Source organism: Apodemus sylvaticus, chromosome 2, assembly GCF_947179515.1.
Source record: "Apodemus sylvaticus chromosome 2, mApoSyl1.1, whole genome shotgun sequence".
Taxonomy (NCBI): domain Eukaryota; kingdom Metazoa; phylum Chordata; class Mammalia; order Rodentia; family Muridae; genus Apodemus; species Apodemus sylvaticus.
The window spans coordinates 64,746,897-64,761,490 of NC_067473.1; the positions used below are offsets into that span (position 1 = coordinate 64,746,897).

The following is a 14,594-nucleotide window of genomic DNA, read 5'->3' on the forward strand; positions in this document are numbered from 1 at the left end:
GATCTGTTGTCTGAGATTCCTAATGTACAGGGTTACTCTGTTCCCTGACTGCTCCTTCAGCCTTCTTGAATTAGTTTTAAATGCATAACATAAAAATCTCACTTATTTTTTTCTTTATGACCAAATGACATTAAAAAAAAAAATCAGTCTCATTTAAGTAATTTGCTCTTGACCCATGAGCATGTCTGTGTCTTCTTGGCCACATCTTAAGTAGGGCAGGGAGTGAACACTGGCTTGCCACAGTCCTGGGTTTAGATTCTGCCTACCTCCCAAAGCAAGTCACTAAACCATTTATTGATAAGCCTCGACTGCTTTAACTAGAAAACAAAGATAAAACAAAACAACCTTCTCTTGTTAACCTTACTTTAAAAGAGTGTTGCCACATTAAACATTAGCATAATGCCTAACTCATAGGATATGCTAAGAAAGTAGGGTCACGCCCCACCTCCAGCCAACAGGTCTGGAATTAGCACCCCTTCTTTTCTATTAAGCCAAATACTCCTCTCCTAGGATGGTTTGAATGAAAATGATCCCCACAAGCATTATTAGTAGGCGAGGCCTTGTTGGATGACGTGTCACTGGAGGTGGGCTTTGAGGTTTCAGAAGCCCAAGTGTCTCTTCAGGTCCTGTCTCTCTCTCTTTCTGATGCCTGTTGCTCCAGGTGTAGAACTCTTGGCTCCTTCTCCAGCACCGTGCCTGTGTGCTGCCACACTTCCTCCAGCACCGTGCCTGTGTGCTGCCACACTTCCTGCCATGATGATAGCGGACTGAACCTCTGAACTCTGTCAGCCCCAATTAAATGGTTCCCTTTATAAGAGTTGCTGTGGGTATGGTGTCTCTTCACTGCAATAAAACCCTAATTAAGAAATGTCCCAAGACACCTTCTTCTATAAACTCAGGCATTATTTCTTTACAAGAGGAGTCTTAAGCCTCACTGAAATATCTTGTTCCCAGTCACAGGACAAGGAGAAGGAAGAAAAAGTAGATTCGTATTCTCAGACCCTTTAACATCTTCTGACCACCTACTATGTGGCCAGACTTCCTGTTGATATTAAACAGACATGCTAGTATTAATGCGAAGGATGCTACAAAAATTCCAAATTAAAAAAATGTCAAAAATAACACAGGTAAGAAATACTGTGTCTTTTCTTCAAACTCTTCATCTTTATGTTTGGCTTTACAGTAAAAGACGCCAGCAACACGATCACATGCATCCTGCCTCCTGAGTCCAGCAGGAGCAGCCTAGCATATGTGGCTCTGTGCCAGGGTTAGAGACTGCGTATTGTTTAAGATCATTTACCTTATGGTTTTAAATGAAGCCAAATGCTCATATTAAACCCAACTCAATCAACGGCAGAATTCGGCACAAAGCTGAAGCAGAATTTCTTTGTCGTTTAAAAATGAGCCCATAATGACCATTCCCAGACACACGAGAGAACAGCCAGCCTCACCTTCATCTCGGGGTACATGTAGCGGTGAATGGACGGCAACCAGTAGACAGGTGGCAAGCTGCCTCCCCTCCCGGGGCCAGCATGGAGCACCCCTTTCTTGTCTTCATAGAACGCAGCCAGATGAGAGTAATGGCCCGGCATCTCCAGCTGGTGTCTGTGTAACACACGTGCACAGTGATCAGCTCCGCCCAGCATGACTACCTATCTCTACCAAAAGGGCTAAAGGCCCGGGTGCACTCAGAACACCTGCACCTGGAGGTTACCTTCAAGCCTCGGTTACTGTTAGAGAATATCTTTCTGCAAACCTCAAACACGGGGCCTGAAATTCAACGGTGTCATTTAATACACTTAGTACGCACAGGCCGTGTCTAGTGTTTAATTCTTGAGCAATCTATACTGCAGATCCCGCACTGTTTATATTGTGAGAACAGATAGCCCAGAAGACCGCACACTCCATGTCTGCGGTTGCTTTGCTTTGTGTGCGGGTGTGAGCTTGCATGTTCTGTTCTAAGGGAACAGAGAGAATCTGAGCCCTCAGTGTCCCAAAAGGAGGAGGGGACGGTTATGACTGAAGGCCACTGAGGGTTCATACTTCCACATCAGCTAAATGAATCTGGATCTCTCCTCCCCTGCCCACCCCTGTCTCAGCCTCTGCTCAGGCGGAAAGCCTTATCAACCAACCATCAGATCAAGACAATGACACTGAGGTCCTAGACCACCTGGACCATGCAGAATGATGCCTGCTGGTCATCGCTCTATGTTGAATGGGAACGTTAGAGGTTGATTTTGTTCCTTCCCCAAAGACGCTGGTATCTTTGTACCCAAGAAGATGGCTTTATTTGGATGGATCTTAGGAAGCAATTAGGTTCAAGAAAGGTCTTTTGAGGGAACCCAGATTCTATGTGACTTAAAAAGGGGGAATTACACATGTGCACACACAAAGGCCGTGGGGTAGATGCGTGAGGATGATTACAGACATTGAGATGATGCAGATGCCCTGGAACCCAGAGACGGCCAGCAGAGCACAGAGCCAGCAGAGACGGAGGAAGTGGCCCTGCTGACACTTACAACTTGAGTTTTGACTCTTACGTCTCTGGAACTATGAGACAGTAAGTTTCTTCTGTCTAAATAGAGATACTGATACCCAGTCCTAGCAAGGTATTATAAGGATGAATAAAAACCTCCAAACCTTCCTGAACCCTGGTGTATTCTCTCAGAGCCATCCAGTGACCACCGAACAATGAAAAGGAAGCCTCAGAGAGAAAGAGGCATCCCTAACTATGGCTGAAACAACACTGACAGGGAATATCCCTGCTCCTCCCTTCCACAGACATGCCACGAAACCTACTCCACATTGGAACGCAAGCTGCTCAGAGTCAAGGTTTCCACTGCAAAGGTAGTAGTAGCTGTTTTCAGTCACTGCCAGCCAGCCCAGAGTGGCTTCCAGCACTCAGCAACAAGGTAATGATGGCAAGAGATTATGTGGACAAACTTGTATCAAAAGTAGAAACACAACATCACTGTACTTAAACAGATAATATTAGCTGTGGTATGTGACAGTGTACACCATAATCCAAGCACTTGGGAGGCTGAGGCAGGAGAATCATAAAGTCAAGGTGAGCATGAACTATTTGAGACCCTGCCTCCACCCCCCAAAAAACTTTAGAAAATAATTACTAAAAGTAAGTGCATCTTTCTAATTTTAGAGGTCCGAAAAGCTCTGATTCAAGAGGCAGCCATGTGTTAGTACTGATAAACCAGCATTCAGGTGCTTAGAGCAACTGCTGTCACTCTCAGAAATATTCCTGTGCTGGACAGGACAGCCCGGGTGGCTAAGGTCCTGCTGGCTGTTCTGAGAAGGCAGTGGCTTGCAGTCACTCTTCCGGGAACTGTGTCGAGTTCAACGCATAGGTGAAGTCAAAAATGTCTGAGTTAGGATCCATTTTCCCTTAAAAGCCCACTGAGAATTTCTATATTGTCTTTAAAAAGGTAACTTACATCCAGGGTAATTTAAACAACACACCTTCATTTTCTGCTGATTTGCTATTCAATTGTGGGTCTTTACTTTTTGACTGCACTCAACACCGTATTTGGACCAAGATCCTACAGAAGAAGTCAGTACTATGAGTCTTTTGGACAAAAGGCTAGAGACAGGCCCAGCTTTTCTACTACATCTGACAACCTGAGCCTGATCCCTGATCCTACTTCCACACACAGAGGATAAATGTATGTGTGTATGTGTGTGTGTGTGTGTGTGTGTGTGTGTGTGTGTGTGTGTGTAAAAAGAAAACAACTGAGAACTCTGTCCTCTGACAGCCTAAGGAGTCACTGCCTGACAGCACAGAATGGCAACAACAGACAATGCAGAAGAGAACATGAACCCGATAGCATAGGCAGGAACTCACAGTTCAGCCATGACTGTTATCCAACTGCTGGGGAAGCCTGAGTTTAAACACATGGTAGATTTCGTAACAGACGAAGCCACACCACCAAGAGAAAACAAAGGGTCCAAGGGCAACAGAGTACCAGAAGACAAGATGTTTTTCAAAGATGGATATGATGAGGTTATCAATAAGGCCAGGAAAATCAAACACCACTCCATTAAAGTACTTCCCAAGTCACCCGTATCAACGGAGCAAGAGTACTAGAAGATAAACGACTCAGTCAAAGCTGCGGATATGAAGCCTCTGCTGGTGTGAACCAGACCAGCCCTGTGGGGCCAGCCACTCTGGGGTTCTCTTTCATCCCACAGCCCCCTGCACTGATCTGCCTATGGAATGGGTGCAGAAGTATGTGCTCAAGTTGGGGTTTCCGCTTCCATCTTTCTCCTTACGGGTGACATGTCATATGATGAAGGTGACTCACAGTCCACCAACATGATGGGCGATGGGTGAGACGAGGGCCCTTGCTCCTGTCACCACCCACACAGGAACGCTTCTCTCCACCTGGCCTCAAACCCTGTGCTAGAAATCTGGAGTTCTGACTTGTTCAAACTGCTGTATTTTGGGGTTTCCTCTTTATTATAGGAATTTGGCATCGATTCTCGGCCTTTTGGCTAAGGTCAAGTGTAATTTAGCTTCTCGTTTAGCTAAAGCAGACATTAGTACCCAGAAAATGAGTTACTGCAGAATCAAAAACCAGTGCTGAGGTGTTGGCTTAGAAGCTTTAGAAGAGTAAGGAGAAAGAGAAAAGGGGAGGGGAACGGGTCATTTCTGTTACAGTTCACCAATTTAGATCTCATGAATCTGGGAAAGCCAACCTCTCTGTCCCCAAAAGCAGGTAAGACTCTTGCTCACTCCAAAATATTCTTGGGTAGACAGGGAGTCAGAATGTATGAATAAAATGTAAGATACACGGAGTTACCCTGAGAATGAAGGAAAGAAGGCTGGGCAAAGGGTATGGACCAGATTGGATCCCATCAGATTAAACTATGACCAGGCGGCTAGAGAGGCGGCTCGGTGGTTAAGAGGAATCACTGTACAATCGTGAGGACTGCAGCCCACATCCCAGTACCCACATAAAAAGTTTGGCATCCCATACAGTTGCAAATTAAAAGACCATCCTGAGCTACAAAGCAAGACCCTGACTCAAAATGAATAAATAAATAAATTAATTAATAATGAATTAATGAATAATACATAGGGTAAAACAGTTTAAATACAGTATCAGTACATTCACACATGCTTATACATGTTGTATGTGTGACATATAAAGTCTTGCCATGATGCTACTAATGTAAACTGAAAGTCTTTATTTCCTGGGCTAATGTGCCTCTATGCCCAGTGGTCAAGCATATTTTATATGGTACATAAATACATGTATCAGAAAACAGACTAAAATTTTAACAGTGCTTCCAAAACTAGAGAAAAAATTCCCCAGCACTGTTTACAGTTTAATTAGGTTATCGACATAATGCATATATATATAAATATATATAAATATAAAAAGTAACAATTTTTCTGCTTCTATTACATATTCTCCTACTACTCCAAACAATGAATGATTTGAATAAAACAATTTTTAAAGTCTGCCTGCCTACCTGGGGAAAAAAAAATGTTAGGATAGCAGCCAGCTGAGTGTAAACGAGACTGTTCATGTCTGATTAAAATGTATTTGATTAAAAAGTGATGAGAGCATTAATAAAAACTGAAAGTAAATATCTTCCCCAGGCTTCATTATAGGATAAGTAATTATTTTATAATACATTTGCTGAAAGAAAGAAGGATCACCTGAGGCTTGACCCAGAGCCACCGACTCTTACCTCCAGGGACTCACTTCACCAGCACCCACTGCTGCCCGCAACACAGAGAAGCCACGCACAGAAGCCACTTACCGAACCTGGTTCTCCAAAAAGTGCATGTAGCGGTAGAGCAGGGTGTAGGACGGGGAGAGGATGCCCACAGACTTCATCCGAGCGCCGCGCTCCAGCTCACTCTCCACGGGCATGTTGGCAAAGCAGGCCAGGCCAAAGAATGGACCCTTCCGGAAATAGCTGCAATACACCAAATGTGCGCTGAGGCTCCAATTTAGGAAGACGACATTTTTTTGCTGTGTTCCTTTGCTATGAAGTCTCAAGCCCAAACAACTACATTCAGAGCTCCAAATAAAGTTGGGCCGTAAAAGAAGCCATTCAGTCTCCCAAGGAATGGCCTCGGCTCCAAGACTCCAGAACTTAGCATACGGTCTCTACTAGCACGCTGCTCAAACACCCACAGCCAGGGAGTGGTATCCTCTCTGGCATAACTAACGGCTTCAATGGGAGAAGCAGGACCAGGGATGGCCCCCCAGGCTCCTTTGGAACTCAGTCTGTTTTCTCTCACAAACCCCAATTCTCTCAGCTCCTTGGCTTCTGGCAGCTCCAATGCAGCTGACATTCTGCTCCCCTCTCCTGTTCACACTTGGACCAGCCATGGTCTCAGCCCAATGCAAAGATTAAAGTCACACATTGTCCTTAAGGCATGTCCACTGGCTTCTTCCAAGGTCTACCAGGCACCAGTTACATGTCCCTGAAACTGGCCTGCTCAAAGCTAGTATCTCACGTTCATCATATAGATGTCTTAGGTTAACCCATACTGAACTCAGACTCCTTTCTTACACTAAAACCAAGCCTCCCTGAGAACCACACATTCGCTCAGTTGTAGGAGCTGTCAGCATGGAATGCTGGGACCCATCGAGAACTGGAGAGCTGGAGCCCTTCTTGCTGGGGAACTGGATAAGCATACAGAAGACTTACACACACTATCTGAAGACATCTCTTGATAACATGCTCTGGAGAACGTAGGAGAGACGGGATCCAGTAGCACAAGATGGTACTCACATGAAGTCGGACTGGACCTTATGCGACCCGCTGGCCATAGACTTGAACTCGACACCTTCAAGGTCAACATCTTGAGGTAAGCACCATTCTACCATGTTTCCTGTAGGAACAGAGGGAGCAAGTTAATAGAAACAAAAAGCGCTCAGAGAGAGGCGCCTAGCACAGCACACATCGGGACTCAGAAATACACTGCTTCCTTGCCCATCCAGAACACTGAGGAGGTGCTCAGGGGCTCTTCTCTCTCCTGATGAACTACACCACAGGACCAGGAGGGGGCAGTAGAGGGCCCTCATCCCAGCTTCAGATTCTGTATCCTTCAAGTCACGCCCAAATCTTCCTGTCATGGCTTCAGCTCTCTAAGTACAGGTAGTTTTATTTATTTGTTTTTAAAACCTTAGGCTCCCACTTTTAATCTTATATTGTTACCTCAATCTCTTGAGATTCTTTTTTTATCTTCCCATCTAAATAGCAACTAATGTCTGACCAAAAAAAAAAACAAAAAACAAAAAACAACAACAACAAAAAAAAACCTCATTCTCACTGACCTCTTTGTGTTACTAATTCCTCAGATGTCCTCTTTCTCTTGTTTTCCTTGAGAGGATGTAATTCTGTCTCCTCTCCTGCTTCTCAGCAGTGTAACACACCCCTCACCCCTTCTTGTCTCTCCCCACGTGTGGTCATCTTCAAGAACCAACTATCAGTCTTCACCTCATGAATTCTGGGTCTCATCCCTCATAACTGACTTCTGGGTTTCTAAGACTGGTGTTAGAAACATGAAGAAGAACAAGACATAATCCCTGACCAGAAGGAGAAGAGAGTCTAAAGTAAGCAAGATGACAGAGATAAAGACCAGCAGTTGTGGCTCAGTAAGGTGACTGCTATGACAGAAGGTAGGAGAGGCTGTGGAGCCATCAAGGAGCGCACTCCAGACAGAGGGGCGGAGAGAGCTACAGGTGGGCCTGAAATAGGAGAAATCTGTTCTGTTTTGTGCATATTCATTTTTTTTCCAAAGTAAAAGAATAAGTAACTTGTGAGATTTCATTTTTGAGCAAATTTATTATCACTCCAAGTCCTAGTCTCCTAGGCATTAAAGCCATCATCTTAGCCACCACCACTTTCAGATCATTGTTTTGGACTTCAGAAAAAACACAGTCTAGTCTTATGTCACTGCAGACAGCGAAGAGGATCCCACGCACAACAACCTAAGGCACTTTCAAATAACATATCTTGGAGAAAAAAAAAGAATCACAAATCTATCCAACTAATGAATTCACTGAAATAAACAAATAAACAAAAAACATGAAAAGAAATAAAAATTCCATAAAACAAAAAAAGCTAAAATGACATTTTGTTACTTTGGTTAAAGATAAGAAAATATGCTCACAGAGAATATGAGAGTAAACTAAGTTCCTATATATCAAGTCCCCCATTTCTGCATTTTCTCCCTTAATATGCATGGATATACATCTAAAATTCCAGGGATCTAACCTATAGGCTTGTGCATACTGGACACAGCTGACCTGCATCCATCCTAGGCTCTATCCCCCCCTACCCCCCGCTCCTTACGCATTCACTAACTCCAACCCACAGCCACTGATACCTTGAGGAAGCCACTTAACTTACCTAAATGTCATACTGAAGCCTAGCACTGAGTATAGATTATATAACACATTCAGTTTTCCCAGAGAGCTTTCCTGTATAGGAAGCAAAGGAAGGTCAAGAGGCAGAACACATATCATACACACATAAGAGAACCTCCTGTGAGGCCCATAAATTCATCCTCTGATGAGTAACTGTGGCCCTGAGGAAGCCTGGTCTTTTTGACATTTTGTACAAGGATAGTTATATCTTTTGCTCATTATTATGTGTACGGTCCACCTACAGTGTTAATGAGTCTGTGCACCACTTCTATCATTCAGGTGTAGCATGATATCTACTGAGCTACCGGTGCCCATTTAGGTCATAGGGCAACTAACATTGCGATAAACAATGTTATCTGACATCTGGTAAGTGCCTGGGCTGAGTTTTGATGACCCTTCCCTGAGTAGGCTGAACTGCATTGCTCAGAATTCCCTTCCATACACGGTTCCAGCTGATGGTTGAAATGGCTGTGAGGGGTAACATCTGGAAGGTTGGTGTTGGAGCATCAGGTATCCTCACCCTCTGAGATGAAGACAGCAGCCAGGCCTGCTGATGTTAGACTTTCCCCTGGACTGCTGCACTGGCCACTCTTAGGTCAAGGACACACAAACTAGAGTTATCTGAAAGGAGGGAACCTCAATTGAGAAGATGCCTGCATCAGATACGGCTGTAAGGCATTTTCTTAATTAGTGATGAATGGGGGAGGGCTCAGCACTTTGGGGGTTGTCACTCTTGGGTTGGTGGTCCTGTATTCTGTAAAAATGCAGGCTGGGCAAGCCAAGGGAAGCAAGTCAGTGAGCAGCATCCCTCGATGGCTTCTGCCGCCAGGTTCCTGCCCTGTATGAGTTCATGTCCTGACTTCCTTTGATGAATAAGCAATATGGAAGTGTAAGCCAAATAAACCCTTTCCTCCAAAACTTGCTTTTTGGTCATGGCGTTTCATCACAGTGATAGAAACCCTAAGATAACTGCCTTGGGCTTTGTATATTAGGTGTTTTTTCTTTCATTAAGAACATCAGCTTCTCTTACAGGACACCCACACCACCAACACTGGAGACCAACTGACCAAGTATGGTGGCCCATGCCTTTAATCTTGGTACTTGGGAGCCAAAGGCAGGCAAGCAGGGCTACATAGTGAGACACCCTCTCAAAAGAAAACAACAAAAACCCTGCTGACAGTCACACTCACCCAGGTCCCCATCCACTCCCAGGAGTCCCCTCTGCCCCCTTCCTCCCAAGGTCACTGTCCCCCTTTACATCCATCTACTATCAGACTCCACGTGCCATGCACACAGCAGTCTTCCACAGACGTTACCTAAGTTCTAGTCCCCGCAGCAATCCCTGTATGGCTGTCATAGCTGCTGTTCCTCTGTCTGAATCTTGACGAACATGATTCCCACTCGTTCCTGTTACTTCACTGCAAACTAAGGAATCTTCAGGGATTTGAAGGCAAATATGAACAGGGCTTCTTAAAGAAATATAAAATATAGTGTGAAACACTCCTTTGGCTAAATTTTCTTAGGTGAAACAAAGACTATTACATTTTTTTTTTTTATTACAGAACTTCACGGAGCCTTTAGTATGCCACGTTGCAATAATGAATCTCAGAGAGATCAACAGTGCTTTCCAAAACCATTTTGCCACTGCATCTGGGTTCTGTTGTTGTCTGTTTGGGGGGACTGTGATATAGGGTCTTATACTCTAGCCTAAGCTAACCAGGAACTCACTGCCCAATCCTCCTACCTCAGCCCAAGAGATGGAATTATGGGAATGAGTCAATATGCCTTGCGCAATAGTTCTATTTTTGAGGAGCATTTTCAGGAAGCAATTTTGGAGAAAGCCCTGTTGGTGTTTTTAGACATGCTGGTATGACAGATACTGCAAGCTGCCTCTTGATATCCATTCTTAAAACCTGCTCGTTTTAGGTTGGTACATGAACTCCCAATGACAACTGTTTCTCCATCCTTCCTAAACATAGGTGTGGGATCCAGACAGAAGTGAGGCACATAACTTCCAAAATGGACCTGAAAGGGAAGGGACGCGGCGCTGCCCTTCGCTCTGTCATGCTGCCTAGCATGGGATGTGGGTGATGTCATGATCTGAGGAACACTATTAACCAACATGACCCCACGTCTCTGATGGCCCCACTGAGCTGAGTTCATATTTGTCTTTGGCAAGCTATTATATACGTGAAAAGGGAAGGGATTCTATCTTGATTACACTGTAGCTACTGGATATTTGGTATTTATGACCAAGTTCATTGTTCTACTTAATATAGTTGACCTAGAGGATAAAGTCCCCATTCCTCAGCCTGATTCTCAAAATCCTCCTCACTGTAGCTCCGTGCCTTGCCAACCCTCATCGTAAGAACACAGAAAGATTTAGTTCAAATACCACTTATTCCTGTCAGTTGCTTGGGCATCTCCTCTGAAGTTCTATTTAACAGACATGATACCACAAGACATCTCTCTTAACCTCATGCCCCACTCCCCCTGATGCTACTCCTCCCAGAACTGGCTTCTTTGTCCCTCTGTGTCAGTGATTGCTTTTCTACAAAAGGTCTGCTTTTAATTAAAAACAAAAAACAAAAACACAGAACATTATTCTGTCTAATCATTATGTTCCCCAAATACAGGAAGAAAAAGAAAAATCAGTCTCTATTACTTTTCCTTTGTTTTTAGAGAATAGGTAGTGTTTTGTTTTCCTTTAGTTGGGAGGGGGGGGCAATGGAAGGTTTGTTTTCTCTCTGCCTTACCCTTTAAAGCTCTTTCCTAAGAGATTCAAATGTTGCTTGTTCGTTCAGTGGATGGAGCGCTTTAAGAAAAGGCAAAGTAGTCTGTCCCTATGAACTGTAACCTGTATGTGGGTTTAGAAGTTGGCTGTGGTCACACCTGAGACGGGGTGGACCTCTCCTCAGGCTGATGCTAATCAACTCCAAACAATGTCTGCTTTGTGCTATCTCAAGTGCATAGCATACAGATTAGATGGAGGAAGTATTTTCTCTTGTCGAATTTTGTTCATTTTTATTTTTCTTTCGTGAACGAACAAGGCCTCTGTCACACTCAAAACAAAACAAAACAAAACAAAACAAAACAAAAAAAACCGGGGGGGGGGGGGGGCTGAAGGAAGGAGAGGGTGTCCTGTCTGCTTGTCTGCTGTGCTGTGTTCCTTTTAGGAGGCAAGCCCTTCTGGGTAGGAGCAAGGCACCTCAGAAGCAGGTGGGTGAGTCATAGACAGGGCTGAGGCTTCCGAACACCCTGCTGGGTGGAGTTTATTTTCTGCTCCTTGAAGGAAACAAAACCAGGCATAGCTCCCACTGACCCTGTCATGCTTTAGATGCCCCCCAGCAGCCCCCCACCCCCGTTCCCTACCCCCCCCCACTGGACTCTGTAAATCTTTGAATGATTGGAGAGGGGGGACTTCTGCTTGATTTTTTTTCCCCTCACATCCCAACACAGCTCTGTGCCTAGGACAAGAGAGGAAGGACAGTAAAACCAAAACACACTGAACAATAGTTTTTATTAGGAACAAGCCTGTCTTTATTCAGCTAATTGATGAATCAGTGGTAATTACCCGAGGAGTGGTGTGGACACTGTGCTTATACAGGAAAGCTGTCTTACTCTGACGAAGCTCGTTCTTAATTATTTAGGAGTGAGATTTAAACATCATATAAACTCATTTTCAAATAGCTCAGGGGATGAGGAGGGAGAGGTATATCAAATTTCCATATGAAATCAATGCCATTTACAATGTCTGTTAAGCCAAGGCAGCTGATAGATAGTCGTATAGTTTCTATTACATATTCAATGAAATCCCAAATTTTTAAAAACAACCCAGCTTGTCATTTAATAAATAGTGGCAAATTAATTCTAAAGCTGGGCAGGCAGACGGGATGGTTCAGAGGGAAGAGGTGCTTACCTGACCTGCATCTCTGAAACTATGAATAAAACCCAATCTTACTTAAGTTGACTGTGCCAGATATGGTGATAAAAAGTACCGAGTAACTTGATAACTTGATATCAGAGAATTTCACATCCCTTTTCACATGAGAAATGCCAGACAATGCAGAACCGTCCTAACTCAAGCCATGAAGAAATACAGTGTGTTCATTCTTCGGCCTCCGTCGGTTGTGTAGAGCCTCCGCTGCCCCGCTGGTATTACAACTTCCCCTTAGATCTCAGGTAGCCCTTGGCCTAGTTCACCAGAACCAGTCACTAGCTCAAACTGCCAACATTTCCCTCCTTAGATACCTGGTGAGGAGGATTACAGCCTTATTTAGCATTTCTGTATTTCTTAACCACCTCGTAGCCTGAGGACTGTCCTACTGTTCCTGCTGGTTTCTCCTCTCCTCCCTCCCCCTCTCATTGTGTCCGTGATATTTTTGAGGGGTGTGCGCATCTCTCACTTTTCTCATAAAATTAATTTGCACTGCATGATATTTCCTAGCAGAAGTTTCTGGAGCACGTTATTTCATATTACAGTGGAACTGACTCTATACGGATGAAGCCAGTTACACAAAATGTCAACAGATGGGGACTCAACAGGAAGGGTAAACAAATCTCCCTCGATGAGTCTCTCATTTCTTCCCTGACCCCAAGGTCTAACCAAGCTCACTACGAATCAGGGAAACCAACGAAATGCTAGAGATTGGCATATATATGTGTATATGTGTATAGATAGATATGTATGTATATACTATATTAATATACATATCAGAGAAGAATAAAAGACTTTGTAAAACCTCCAGTGATTGAGAAAAGGAACCATACCTGAGGTGAGACAGGGAACTATTATGATTTGAGGTCATCTTTTTATAAAAGAATTCTGAATTGAGGACCAACTTGTATATGGAATTTGTAGTTTAAAGAAAAAAAAGATTCTGTAGAAATGGAAATCCTTAGGGGGAAAATATTTAATACCAGGAAAACTTTACATGAAGTACTCCCTGCCTATCCCAGGCTCAGAATGCATACCCTGCTCTCAAATTCTTTCCTCTATTAACAAAAGAATAGTCTGGCAGACCGGAAGGACCTTATAAGAAAGCTTCATCTCTGGCACAGGCCTTGCCCTCCAACTTGGTTTCCTTCCAGCTCTGTACCCTCCCAGCTCTTAGGCCACACCTTGGGTCTATCACAGGGCCCTGCAGGCCCTGCCTGGCCCCTCCTGCACAGACAGCTTAGGAGAAGGATTTCACACGGCCGCCTAAGGAACAAATGTGGTGATCTGAGACGTGTATGTTCAGCTGGTCTGTCATTCAGTAAATATTGGTAGAGCCTAACTTGGCAGTGCCATGCCCAGTGCTGAGCTCATGCAAAGGTAAACATACTCCTATTCAAGGGAACCCGACTGACAAATAGTTGGGCTAGCAGCTTATGTTTCTAGGGAAAGCTGGTAGGGCTGTGGATGTCCACGTTGGCTTGAACTCTGCCATCCCCCAGACTGAGCTCAGGGGTTCTTGTAAGAGCCTCCCAAGCTGATGTTTTCAAAACTCTTGAGGGAGAGTTTCTATCCCAGGCTAAGGATACGTAACAGTATCCTATGGTACCAAGCACAGTTAGAGTACTTGCTTAGCTCATGTGAAACCCTGGGTTCGAGTCAAAGTACCATGAAAATAAACAAAGCCTGTATGACAGCTTCTCCCATCTATATGGCTACAGTTCTCCCAACTACTCTGCTTACATGTGAAATAACCTTACCCAGTGTGTGCTGGAGTCTACAAAGCACAATCCACATCTACCCCAAACTGGCTTGCAAGCTAAACAGCTCATCTCAAAGTATTTGAAGTAGAGAAAAATGACAATCCCGACCCCAGTCTCTTAGAAGGTAGAAATTCGGTTTCTTCTCCTTCTGGGTGGCTCCAGCCAAGTACTTCCTCTTGAGGTCTCTCAGGGTGGATGGGGCTGCAGACAGCCCCTGGGACTTGTACACTGGTTTTGTATCTCTTCCTCAGCCATCTCATGTTAGTACTTCCGCTTGGATTCTAGCTTCAGGTGGGAGGTAACAGGGAATTCTGACTCAGGCAGGAGCCGGATGTAGTGGCTCATACACTCAAGAGGCCAAGGTAGTAGTCTGAGGCCAGCCTGGGTTATATAGTGAGCTCCAGGTCATCCTGAGTTAGAGTGACAGAACCTGCCTCAAAATAGCAAACAAAAACGAAACCAAGGACAACAACAACAACCCAATAA

The 14,594-nt window shown here is 44.3% G+C and overlaps 1 protein-coding gene across 1 annotated transcript in view; it reads right to left on the reverse strand.

The window, feature by feature from the left end:
* Window positions 1–14,594, reverse strand: part of Dennd11 (DENN domain containing 11) — a 34,438-nt gene that overhangs the window by 14,131 nt on the left and 5,713 nt on the right. Inside the window, exons 2-4 of the mRNA XM_052173517.1 lie at window positions 6,769–6,868; window positions 5,785–5,943; window positions 1,452–1,605 (exon numbers count right to left, since the gene is read on the reverse strand). Coding sequence (XP_052029477.1) covers window positions 1,452–1,605; window positions 5,785–5,943; window positions 6,769–6,868 — 413 coding nt within the window. The remainder of the gene's footprint in view (window positions 1–1,451; window positions 1,606–5,784; window positions 5,944–6,768; window positions 6,869–14,594) is intronic.